At 49.6% G+C, this 12,260-nt stretch overlaps 3 protein-coding genes across 3 annotated transcripts; 2 read left to right on the top strand and 1 right to left on the bottom strand.

Annotated features, from left to right (window-relative positions):
- Positions 1–485: 485 nt before the first annotated feature.
- On the top strand, positions 486–2,134 carry Pmar_PMAR001167 (hypothetical protein; the record flags this gene model as incomplete). Its single annotated transcript, XM_002780527.1, has 9 exons — positions 486–535; positions 652–723; positions 782–855; positions 897–1,010; positions 1,084–1,191; positions 1,349–1,480; positions 1,530–1,702; positions 1,746–2,022; positions 2,049–2,134. 9 exons carry the CDS (start codon positions 486–488, stop codon positions 2,132–2,134), a joined length of 1,086 nt encoding a protein of 361 aa, XP_002780573.1.
- Positions 2,135–3,315: 1,181 nt separating this feature from the next.
- Pmar_PMAR001166 (Heterogeneous nuclear ribonucleoprotein D0, putative) lies at positions 3,316–5,397 on the top strand. The gene is made up of 3 exons (XM_002780526.1): positions 3,316–3,694; positions 3,826–4,225; positions 4,272–5,397. Exons 1-3 carry the CDS (start codon positions 3,347–3,349, stop codon positions 5,144–5,146), a joined length of 1,623 nt encoding a protein of 540 aa, XP_002780572.1. The 5' UTR covers positions 3,316–3,346; the 3' UTR covers positions 5,147–5,397.
- A 453-nt stretch (positions 5,398–5,850) lies between these two features.
- Pmar_PMAR001165 (hypothetical protein) lies at positions 5,851–7,416 on the bottom strand. The gene is made up of 2 exons (XM_002780525.1): positions 6,031–7,416; positions 5,851–5,985 (listed from the first exon to the last, which is right to left on the bottom strand). The coding sequence occupies exons 1-2, from the start codon at positions 7,407–7,409 to the stop codon at positions 5,862–5,864; spliced, it is 1,503 nt and encodes a 500-aa protein (XP_002780571.1). The 5' UTR covers positions 7,410–7,416; the 3' UTR covers positions 5,851–5,861.
- Between the last annotated feature and the right edge of the window lie 4,844 nt (positions 7,417–12,260).

The raw sequence follows: 12,260 nt of genomic DNA, 5'->3' as shown, positions 1-12,260 counted from the left end.
AATGATTTTCGCCCGGGAATATCAAAGGTTCCTGGATGATCCTCTATTATGGCCGGGGTGGTGCATTGTCACCTCCTCTCCTACGGTGATCAGTCCCGAAGTTTCCTCGCTAGTTATAGGAGTTTACACATGAAATCCGTCTAAATTTACAGAAACCAATAACAATTTCCCAAAATTTCCTCGTAGTCTTCGCACTGTCACCAACATATGTGGTTGACCATGTGCATATTTTTCCACACTGCCAAGAAGTCTAACAAGCTGGAGATCATGATTGGCCGTATGAATTGCGTGGACCACCAGCGTGCGATTGGCGCTTCACTACTCAGTGGAGTACCAATAGATGGGAATGGTCTGAGGTCGCATTTCAACCGCTCCGCTGCAAGGCCAGCTGTGAACCATGTGGTGTGTCACAGTCCGACGTGTTGAGTCTATTGTGTATCGGGGGTGATAGTGACAGTTGATTTCCCTCTGGCTTGTTGATTGTCATGCCTTCCATCGGGGATAGCGGCGGCGGCGGCGGGCAAGGCGGCCACTGGTGAGTTACATGAGTCCGCGTTTGACAAGTCAATGTGCAAGTCGAGCTCGTTAGCAACATAAGTGTCTGTCTCCACTGTATATATAGGACGCACGCTATACGCACTTTCTGGTCAGGTCTGGGGAGCAGGATGCCCCTCGCTCTGTGCTGCTCAGTGCCGCTCATTCCATGACAGGAGGAGGGCTCAAGTACGTGCAGCTTTGGCTGGGTTGGTTGCTGCTGTAGTAGAAGTCTCTGTTGTTTCAGGACGGAGCCCCCAACTGAGGGGGAGGATTATTCACCCGCCGACGGCCCCGAGAAGGAACCCCCGACCGAGCAAGGTGAGCCTCGAATTACGTCTGTGGATCAACTAACGTCTCAGAGATTGCCGTCCAAGAGAAGGGCCGACCGGCTGCCCCTAAGGTGAAGGAGGAGAAAGGGCAGAAGGATGATGAGAAGCCCGACGCCTCATCGTGGGGAAACTCTGGCAAATGGGGTAAGGGCCGTCTTGGAGCTGGCCGGTCGTGACCCGCGGTGTAAGTTTATGTGAAGGAGTGTGTTGGCTTTAGGGGAGAAGTCGACTACGGGCTCGAGAGCCTTGGGGGGCAGCTTGTGGAAGGGCACGTGGGACCCTGATAGACGTTCTAATGATAAGGGCCCTCCTGCCGGCAAACGAAGTAGTAGAGGCCGGTCTTGGGCCTCTGTCGGTTGTTGGGCAATAGCTGATGAAGTGAACATGTGTCTCTCAAAGTTTATAGCAAAACTCGCTTAACGCCTGACACGTGGCGAGCTCCGCCAGTTCGTTGAGGAAAACCTAGTAGTATATTATTTCAGACTGTTCGTCCCCGTCGTGGGATGTGCCCCCGGATTGGGATCCCCAAAAAGAATACGATGCCCTACCGGCAAGTCAGCGGGCCATTCTCGAGAACAACTTTATTGGTCTCTCGGACGGGAAGAAATACTACGGTATTATTCTACTTGAGAGCAATAGAGTGACCTGAGTGTTCCCTTATAGGCCTAGAAAAGGGTTGGCTCTACTGCGAATTATGCCGGAAGAAGACGTGTATTTCTTTCGACTTTATGAGTGTGCATCTGCAGTCCGAGAAGCACCAGCGGAATGTACGGTGGATGCAGATGCAATCTGATGAATCTCGAATGAAGGCCATTGAGGACATATCGCTCACAAACGTAGTATACTGGTCCTGGCTTGGCCCATGCCCTGTTGGCTTAGTCCCCTTCGAAAGAAGAGCTCTCGGCAGCGTTGGTCCCGGCGACCCATAGTGGCGGTGGTAACGCTCACGTAATTAAGCAGGAGGATCTCCCTAAATTCATTGAGCTGAGGCCGGACTGCTTTTACTGTACACTTTGCGATGCCCGACCCCAGGCCTGGGCCTCCTTAGAAGGTCACATTGCTGGTCAGAGGTATTCACCACTGCTGACGTACCGGCCTGTACGAAGTTTCCCCAGACACAGGAGTCGCTATGAGAGGGCTGAGTGGGAGCAATCAGGTCAGGCTGTTAGCTGGTATGGACAGATAGCAGCAGCCTCCTCGGCATCAGCGGCCTCGACAACGGTAAGAAGGGCGCTTGGATTTCCGAGAGGGACCTCCGTGTGTGCTAGGCCCCAGCCCTCACGTGGACGTACTCGAGTTCCTCGTCGACGTCAGCTTCATCGTCGTCAGTATGGCAGTGTTCACAGCCCTGGCAGCCGCAGCCGCGACTAGCACCAGAACGGCCACTCTTCGCGCCAAATGGTCGCCTTCTGCCTCCTGGGTACTCTGGTCGAACTCAAGTCGAATATCTCTAACGATAGACTAATTCTGAAAGCTCTGTCGTCTCGGTTTTGCGGTGTCACTTAGCTCGAGATCGAGTCAAGTGAAAAGTGTCAAGAGTGTTATGGAGTTAACCATTAGGAAATGATTGTGATACTAACTATAATAGAGCTACTAACAACATCATAAACCGATGATCCGTCAATAATCCCGCAACAGGGGCTGTCCCCCCCCGGGACACATGAACTAAGCGTTGTGTGCATCGCCTATGCCTGCCAGCGTAGCGATCGATGCTATATTGGTGGAAAGGGGGACTAGATACCATGAGGGGACCCTTGCAATACCGGCTTTTGTTAAGTATGGCTATATAGTTCTCTGTGTAGGTTCCGCACGGCCCGAGCCCGAGCGAAGGCCGAGGCCGCTAAAGCCGCTGGGCCACCGAGCCGAGATTCGTTTGAAGCTGACGGTGTGTTGCTGTGAATACTTTTATGGATACTTCCGCTATGTTTTCGAATATTATTCCCTCTCTCTGGCCGTGTCGTTACTTATCGTTGCCTCTTCCTCGCCGCCCCTACATCGTGGAAGGCCGGTGGACGTGGGATTATTCATAATTCGCCTATAGCGTACGTTGCCATAGTAGCTCTCGTACCTGTGATTCCGAGTTCTGAAAAGCCAGCGTTGTGTTTAGTGCCTTCCTTGTCTCGTTGATTCTTGCGATACGTGTGCATGCGTGCAATTGCTCGAACCTGATCAATAACTAGGGTTTAGATGTTTTACTTTTGCCCACTGTTGGTTAAAGAGTATGCGCGTGATCAGCAACTACTGCTGTGAACATTTGATGGCAACGATAGCGAATTACCGAAAATTGCAACGTTTGCATCGCTTCGCTCCGCCTCATGACATGTCACTGCGCCACGAAATTGTTAAGTATTCCCCAATAAGCTATAGAGCAGGTTTCTCGGTATGACTTGTCGTTGAAGTCCCCTTGAGGTCGGGCATTGTCTCGTAGGGTCTTCGCTTACATTTGTTATGGTTGTAGTTAGTTCCTATACGTATAAGTCATGGCCAAGCCCGCGCCTAAGAAGGTCGTCGAGTCTTCCAGTGACGAGTCCTCATCTGATGAGGAGGTCCAGGCTCCCAAGCCTGTTGTACATAAGAAGAAGGTCGCCGCCACTAAGAAGAAGGCCGAGAAGGAGCCTGTTGTCGAGGACAGCAGCAGCGACTCCGATTCTTCCGTGGACGAGGCTCCTGCGCCTAAGGCCAAGAAGGCGGTAGCTAAGAAGGCCGCCCCTGCCGCTAAGAAGGCTGCCCCTGCCGAGGAGTCCAGCTCGAGCGATGACGATTCTTCGTCTAGCGAAGACGAGAAGCCCGCTGCCAAGAAGGCTAAGAAGGCTGCTCCTGCTAAGAAGGTAGTGGCAACTTTGGATTCTCCTTTTTACGATTCTAGTGACATGCCTCTGGCTAATACCGTGGTCAACGCCAAGGCTCATAGAACCTCTATGAATTGAGATTTCAGTGATGATGACAGTTTGTTCTTCAGGCTCCTAAGAAGGCCGCTGCTGCTGCTGCTGAGGAGTCCGACTCCAGTAGTGACTCTAGTGATGACGAGGAGGAGAAGCCTGCTACCAAGAAGGCCGCCGCCAAGAAGGCCGCCGTTGCTGAGGAATCTAGCTCTAGCGATTCTGATGATGAGGAGATGGAGGAGGCTAAGCCCGTTGCCAAGAAGGCTGCTGCTAAGAAGGCTGAGGAGTCTGACTCTAGTGATAGTGAGGATGAGGAGGAGGCCCCCGCCGCCGCCGCCAAGAAGCCTGCTGCTGCTAAGGCAGCTGCTGAGGAGTCCAGTGACAGCGACAGTGATGATGAGGAGGAGGAGGAAGCCCCCAAGAAGGTCAAGGCTGCTGCCGTCGCTGAGGAGGAGGACGATGAGAGTGAGGATTCTGGTAAGCCTTCCTCGAGGTGGCGTGGTTGGATGTTTGTGTGTTTCAGATGACGATATGGAGGAAGCTGCCACTGGCAAGCGTGCCGCTTCTGAGGCTACCACTGAGGAGGACGAGGCGCCTGCTCAGAAGAAGGCCAAACTGAACGACGGTTCGGCCCAGGAGTCTGTCGAGAGGTCCAAGTCTGTCTTTGTCGGCAACTTGCCCTTCTCTATGACCAAGGAGTGGCTCGAGCAGATCTTCAGCTGGTGTGGTGACATTGAGAGGGTCAGCCTACCCACTGACTGGGAGAGCGGCAAGATCAAGGGTTTTGCTTTCCTCGACTTCGCTGATGAGGACTCTGCTGAGAAGGCTGTTGGCAAGAATGGTGAGGACTGTGAGGGCCGCGACTTGCGTGTCAACTACAGCTTCCCCAAGAACGACAATGCCCACAGTGGTAAGGGTAAGGGCGGCAAGGGTAAAGGTAAGGGTAAGGGTCATCACGAGCTTGGCGAGAAGTCTGCCTCGGTCTTTGTTGGTAACTTGCCTTGGTCCATGACCCAGGAGTGGCTATCTGAGGTCTTCGGTGACTGTGGAAGCATCACTCGTTGCTTTATGCCTACTGATAGGGAGACTGGAAATCCCCGTGGTTTCGCCTACATCGACTTTGACACTGAGGACTCTGCTGAGAAGGCTACTAAGCTTAGTGGCACTGACCTTGAGGGCCGACAGATCCGGGTTAACTACAACCAGCCTCGCGAGTCGAGTGGCAAGGGTGGCAAGGGCAAGGGAAAGGGCAAGGGAAAGGGCAAAGGAAAGGGCAAGGGAAAGGGCAAGGGTAAGGGCAAGGGCTCTGGTATTGCCGCTGCCGCCAGGGGAACTATCCAGGAGTTTGCCGGTCATAAGACCACCTTCGCCGACGATGACGACTCCGACTCGGATTAAATACGTATAGTTGATATTAGTCAAGATGTGTTGATAATCTCAGAGGTTCGTTTCCATCACTATTCTTGTTGTTGCTGGGAAACCGGTGTACTGTTGGTTATGCAACTGTCGTATCTATGAAGTGACATTACTGACGGTTCTCAAAATTGTTATACCAGTAACATCATCAATAGGAGTACAACCTCGCTACGTTTCCTTATCTGTGTACCGGGTCCCCGGACACGGTACGTCTATTCTCCGTTTTCATAGAAGAGTCTACTGAGCTGAGTTGCAGTCGGTGTAGTGGCATCAACAAAGTCATTGAGAGACAATAGTGGACAACTATCATGAGGGAACTGTAACGAAACTGTTTTTTCAATGATCGAATTTGGAAACTTGTTGAGGGGGTGAATATTCACATGGACGAGTAACCCACTTGACAAGTCATTACGTCGTCGGGGTACACCCTTAACTGAACCTCTGAAGTTTTTTATCGTGTGAAGCTATATATCGGTGCTCATGTGTGAGACATGGCTTCTCAAAGTGTGGTAAGTTCCCCAGCTAGCATAAGATCAGTGTTGGCGACGTGACCTGTTGCCATTTTTCGCCGATGCCCAGCCCTGGAGTCCCAAATTGCTAGGGCGTAGGTCAGTACGATTGAGTATCGTAAGAACAATTAGAGCAAGATATACGTGAAACGACTCCTCTGGAAGAGATACATGCAACTGGGCTCATTTTAGAAAAGTGCTCTTCCTTGCCTATCAATGCACTTCTGGGCTTCATCCCGCCATAGTTCAGCAACCGACACACTGTGGCGCGTGGCGAGCGCCAAGCCTCGCAGCAGCATGGCAACTCTGTACCTGGAAGACAAGTGAATCATCACAGTGAACTCGTGGTTCGCTCACCCCATCAAACTCTCGCCAGGGAGGGTCTCCAGTCGATCTGATTTATGGAGTTCTATGTGAAACTGTGGGTCGAGCATATGAAGCTCTATCCGACCAAAAAGGAGTCTTGCCATTGTAGAGAGATGACGAACGTCCTTCCGAGAGCTTCTTATCCCTGCGTCTAGCATGGCACGAGCCTCCTCCTCAGGGCAGCCGTCAGCGACAGCCACGACTAGCTTGGCCAGCTTGAGTCGCGTGTCGTTGTCTAAACGCTTGCACTGGCCGTAGTCGATGAGGCCTACCTTCCCTGAGCCCAGGTCGACCAGTAAATTCCCTGGATGAGGATCACCATTGAAGAGGGAACACGAGAAGAGCTCATAGCCGTGCACTCGAATAGCGGTGTGGATGAATCGGCTCATGTCAGTAGCAGGTGGAGACGAAAGCCTCCACACCCATAGACCGGCACGATAGGTCCAGTCGGGCAAGTAGGAAACCCAGCCGAGAGATGTGCCGACCTGCTGTCGACCTTGACGTTGCTGTTGTCGTAGCCACTCTCTGAAGTCGGGACCGATGTCTACTCCTCTTCGTTGCCAATCCTTTCTGATAACAGTCTCCAGCTTCTCGCCGGGGACGAAAGTCATACAGAGAACCTTGTCTGTAGTGTACTCAGGGATGACTTCTGGTAAGTTGACCAGATGCCGCCATTGGTCGGTGGTCTCGAGGACTTCCCGACGAACCTCAGTGATGTTACGTGCTTCATTATGGTAGTCTAGCTCGGTCAAAAACTGCGTTCGAAATTCTTCCATGATTTGAGAAAGGGCTGGTAGAGCCCAATTGGCCAGCACAGAGAGGCAGCGGAGATCCACTTCGAACTGTCGTCTGACATCAGGGTACTGTATCTTGAGGACCACTTCCCGACCATCAACTAAGGTGGCTGCATGGGCCTGGCCAATACTGGCTGAACCGAGCGGGATGGGGTTCACTCGGACGAAAAGGCGATCAATGGGGAGTCCTAGAGACCTCTCTAGTGTGGGCTTGATGATCTCCTCGAAGGAGACAGGCGGGGCAGTGTCCTGCAACTTGGCGAATTCAGTACAGTAGGCTTCAGGTAGGAGCTCAGGGCGCACGGACAGGACCTGACCCATCTTGATGTATAGACCTCCGAGTTCCTCGCAGATTCGCCGAGCCCTTGTGGAGTAACGCTGGTGGAGAGGGTCCAAGTCAAGACCGCGAAGGGTGTAGATGAAGTACTGTGTGGCGATGGGGGACACCCTCCGCCAGAATTCGACCCCTCGTCGAAAACCAGGGTCGTAGATGTAGAAAGCGACGAGACCGCAACCCAGTGTAGCTGTTGAGGCTAGAGACACTCGCTTGAAGGTCCGCCATACGGGAATCGGCATTCAATCTATCAACATCAGTTCGACCGGACCAAGACCACCTGCGATATGAGGCTCGGCTTCCCATCCTCTCTAGAATAGTATATAGTCGGTCCCAATAGTCTAGTTCGACTTTGAACTACCCCCACTGCGACACGGGCTTAATTTTCGTTTCTTGGATTTGACCCATCCCCTTCCAATCAAGTTCAAAGGCCTATAAATGAATAGAACAACGAACAATGACTGTTAGCAGTGCTTATGGTTCGTTTTTAGGGCGTCATCGGCCGTAGTATTGTGCACGGGCCAGGCTAGGTCTAATTGAGGCCCCAGATTAGTCCCCAAATCTGTACCCAAACTGGCGCGCGAGATCTGAATCAACATTCGCGCGCGCCTCTCAAATTAGGCAGTAATACTGACTCAGTATCACGCCTGTGGTCTATCGCCCAGGTTGACTGGTGAAATTCAGTCTACATCGAATCTCCTCTATCTTTCACCTCCATCGAAATAGATGAGCAACGCCCTTTGAGACTCTATCATCATCGTCGAAGCCCTGAATTCGAAGTTTGCTGTCGCACTCACCAACGACAATATTGCCGACGCTAAGGTAGTGACTCAGAGAAAAAGAACCGATCGAAAAGGGAGTCCTCTCGATCGGATATTTCCTTGGCATTTGAAAAGTCAATTGTTTTTAGTCAATTGATCTTAGTCATGCAGGAACGCCGCATTACATCACGTAATTTGGATGCTTGGCGATGCATGGCGTTGGCATGCATGAACGTCTGGCGGCCTGCAGCAAGACTCAATTTCCTATCACAAGCGAGTAATATATATCGCCGCTGAATTTGGCGTTACTCGTGGATTGATAATTATACGACTGATGTATGCTATCGTCGATGAGCTCTTCTCTCCAACTTCGTTCGGGTTTTGTGACTTCTGACGATGGAGGTTTATCCCGAAAGAGGTTTACGCTAGCTTCGTTCACCTGTATTTCAAGTGAGCGTTTTTACTCCCCTATTGTTTTTTATTGCAGATGTTCTATTGTGGAGGTACGGCAATCATGATCTAGCTGTTGATGTGTCGGCTGATAACCTTGCTCCAGCTTAGAGGTATTGGGAAGATACTCGGGTTTTTTCGTACAGCGCGTGCCAATTTGATTATCAAATTTTGATTTGGAGAGTGTGCGTTTTATATTCCGGGATCAATGATAGTGAACAACTTGTCAATATCAGTCTCGAAAAGTTTACTTAGCCATAACATCATATATTTATTCTAATGTTTGCATTGCCTGTGCGATATAGTTTCACACCGATTTTTCTTCATCAATCTCGAAACATGACGGACATTCTCAAGATTTGTATATCAAATCGAAACACACTGTGCAGTTTTGGGGTTTTAGCTTTTTTTGCGGGTTATTTTCGATAAGTTAGCGGAGATTGTAAGTGCATTCCTTCACTCAGCGTGCTTGGTTCACAGCTGAAGGTAAACTCGTGTTAATTTATAATAATTCCAGAAGATTCATGATCATCTTTGAGAGTTTAGGGGAATTTTTGAAATTCAAGTTCGTTATTTCTTCCTAATTCCACGTAAACTCATGTGAATTCGTTCTAAAAAAAGAGGTAAATCTTGAAAGAATCAAGTAGATTTACGTAGGTTGTATGGAATTGGAGTTGTTGTCTCGAACCAAACGAATATGAGGTTATTAACTGCCTCATACTGTCCCACGCATCGTCTAAAGAGAAGTTTGATCAATTGGATTAGTAAGCAGAGTAGTAACCCGAACACGTCGTGAAACGATGCACAGTAAGATGGATTTGTGCATGGGACAGTATGCGATGGAGGAACGTTGCGTAAGTTTCACCACTGGATTTGTGCAGTGTTGGAGGAATACATGTTCGCTTTCCTCAGCTGAGCTCAGGGGGTTTATTGTAGAGCTTTACATACGAACCCTGCTTTTCTCGAAATTTCCGGCGAACTTGCATATTGTCACCAACACATGTAGTTGATCATGTGCATATTTCCCACCCTGGGTTTCTCTGTGGAATCTCGTATCGGTTGTCGATCACTATAGCGATCCGGAAGGGAGGTACGGGTGCAGATGTGAGTGTAAATGGCAACAGAAGAGGTCATACTACAGAGTATCCCGAGGAATAAACTTAGTCTTTAAGAGCTATGCTGCCACGCTTACGGTTGTAGTATATTCGAAAACCACTAGCAACAATGTTTGATCGAAACGACCCATATTAGCTGTAAATTTCTCTGTATTTTGGAAAAGTCCATATCTAGTGCGTGTGTAGTGGTCATCGGTTGGATGGGATGGATAAGAGTGGCTCGTGTGGTAGATGGGTGTGAGAGATAATGTGATGAAAGCACGCTCCTTCTCTGCATTCACATTCACGCGTTATGTTTAGGTATACACATTTTTTGATGTAGCAACAGATCCTGATGAGAACAATCATTGATGATTAAGGTGTCGACCAGCATAGCGGGATATTAATACCGTAGTAGAGTCATCCCATTATGATCTAACTGTAGAAGAGTGTGCGTGTGGGAGCATATGCACATGCTCGAATTCATGTGTTGGTGGTAACATGCACATTACGAGGAAATTTCTTGATGGTATCTGTACACTTCCCCCCGAATCCGTATAGTAAGTGGGATAAATCCTGAGGTTTTAGAACTATCTCATACACGGAGTGCTGAGTATCGAAGTCATTATATATCTTGACGTCACTCTGCTGAGTGATTCACTCAACCTCATAGCACAGTAGAGGAAGCTGTAGTTTGCACCAGCACTTGCATTATACGAATCGTATTAATTGTGACTCAGCCTGCTGCTCGCAATTAATTGAAGGATCACCTCTTCGACCTCTTGGTCGGTCTCGGTCGGAGTCTCTGGCATGAAATAGGTGTACTCTCACAGTTCTGAAGGATGATCTAACACAATTCTGAGTATACGGCGATCACCTCTGTATGGATGGCGTCGGGCTGGGTTATTTCTCTATTTTCATATTCAAGGGGCTGCCTCTGCGCTTCATACTGGGTCGCCTACTCGTCAGAGTGGCTCGGCTCTATTCTAGCTGCGTTCTCTCACCTCGTTCCTCTCTGATTCGCGTGGAATACTTTCCTGGGTCTCTTGCAACTGCTTAGTTAGCTCTTCATGGACTTCACCACAGGAACGGGTCCATCCTCGAGAGAGCCTGAACATCAAATGTTAGTTTGATCTGCATCTGTTAATGTGTATGGTTACTGTGCAGGGTCAGCCTGTGTCTGCGAACAATGCCTCCTTGCAGCACGGGGCAGTCTCGGCTCACTTCGTGGTGGACTGGAGGAGTACGTTTTACGCCGGCTCTGTCCACGTTCCCCCACTCTATAGTTCACAGAATCTGGGAGTATGCTTGAACTGTATCAGAATAGCCACGGATATGATATTCGAGATACCAAAGTTCAGCAATCGTTGACATTGACGGGTAAACTCTGTCCACGCTCCCCCATTCTTTAGTTCACAGAATCTGGGTGTATGCTTGAACTGTATCAGAACAGCCACGGATGTGATATTCGAGACATCGAAGTTCAGCAATCGCTGACATTGACGGTCAAATTCCGTCCACACTCCCCCACTTTATAGTTCACAGAATCTGGGTGTATACTTGAACTGTATGGGAATAGCCATGGATATGATATTCGAGACACCGAAGTTCAGCAATCGCTGACACTGACGGTCAAACTCCGTCCACGCTCCTCCATTCTTGCGTTCACAGAATCTGGGTGTATGCTTGAACTGTATCAGAACAGCCACGGATGTGATATTCGAGACATCGAAGTTCAGCAATCGCTGACATTGACGGTCAAATTCCGTCCACACTCCCCCACTCTATAGTTCACAGAATCTGGGTGTATACTTGAACTGTATGGGAATAGCCATGGATATGATATTCGAGACACCGAAGTTCAGCAATCGCTGACACTGACGGTCAAACTCCGTCCACGCTCCTCCATTCTTGCGTTCACAGAATCTGGGTGTATGCTTGAACTGTATCAGAATAGCCACGGATATGATATTCGAGTCACCGAAGTTCAGCAATCGCTGACACTGACGGTCAAACTCCGTCCACGCTCCTCCATTCTTGCGTTCACAGAATCTGGGTGTATGCTTGAACTGTATCAGAATAGCCACGGATATGATATTCGAGTCACCGAAGTTCAGCAATCGCTGACATTGACGGTCAAATTCCGTCCATGCTCCCCCATCCTATAGCTCACTGAATATGGGTGTATGCTTGAACTGTATCAGAATAGCCACGGATATGATATTCGAGTCACCGAAGTTCAGCAATCGCTGACATTGACGGTCAAATTCCGTCCACGCTCCCCCACTCTATAGTTCACAGAATCTGGGTGTATACTTGAACTGTATGGGAATAGCCATGGATATGATATTCGAGACACCGAAGTTCAGCAATCGCTGACACTGACGGTCAAACTCCGTCCACGCTCCTCCATTCTTGCGTTCACAGAATCTGGGTGTATGCTTGAACTGTATCAGAATAGCCACGGATATGATATTCGAGACATCGAAGTTCAGCAATCGCTGACACTGACGGTCAAACTCCGTCCACGCTCCTCCATTCTTGCGTTCACAGAATCTGGGTGTATGCTTGAACTGTATCAGAATAGCCACGGATATGATATTCGAGTCACCGAAGTTCAGCAATCGCTGACACTGACGGTCAAATTCCGTCCACGCTCCTCCATTCTAGCGTTCACAGAATCTGGGTGTATGCTTGAACTGTATCAGAATAGCCACGGATATGATATTCGAGACACCGAAGTTCAGCAATCGCTGACATTGACGTCAAACTCCGTCCACGCTCCTCC

Source organism: Perkinsus marinus, assembly GCF_000006405.1.
Source record: "Perkinsus marinus ATCC 50983 genomic scaffold scf_1104296944404, whole genome shotgun sequence".
NCBI classification, from domain to species: Eukaryota; Perkinsozoa; order Perkinsida; family Perkinsidae; genus Perkinsus; species Perkinsus marinus.
Note: the sequence above shows the minus strand (reverse complement) of the source record. Positions and strands in the feature narration are given on the sequence as shown.

Excerpts from the sequence above, each read along its gene's own strand:
- Pmar_PMAR001166 (XM_002780526.1), top strand. The coding sequence starts at position 3,347 with ATGGCCAAGCCCGCGCCTAAGAAGGTCGTCGAGTCTTCCAGTGACGAG. Across the intron at positions 3,695-3,825 it reads AGGCTGCTCCTGCTAAGAAG|GCTCCTAAGAAGGCCGCTGC; the intron begins GTAGTGGCAACT and ends TTTGTTCTTCAG. Across the intron at positions 4,226-4,271 it reads CGATGAGAGTGAGGATTCTG|ATGACGATATGGAGGAAGCT; the intron begins GTAAGCCTTCCT and ends TGTGTGTTTCAG.
- Pmar_PMAR001165 (XM_002780525.1), bottom strand. The coding sequence starts at position 7,409 with ATGCCGATTCCCGTATGGCGGACCTTCAAGCGAGTGTCTCTAGCCTCA. Across the intron at positions 5,986-6,030 it reads CCTGGCGAGAGTTTGATGGG|GTACAGAGTTGCCATGCTGC; the intron begins GTGAGCGAACCA and ends CTTGTCTTCCAG.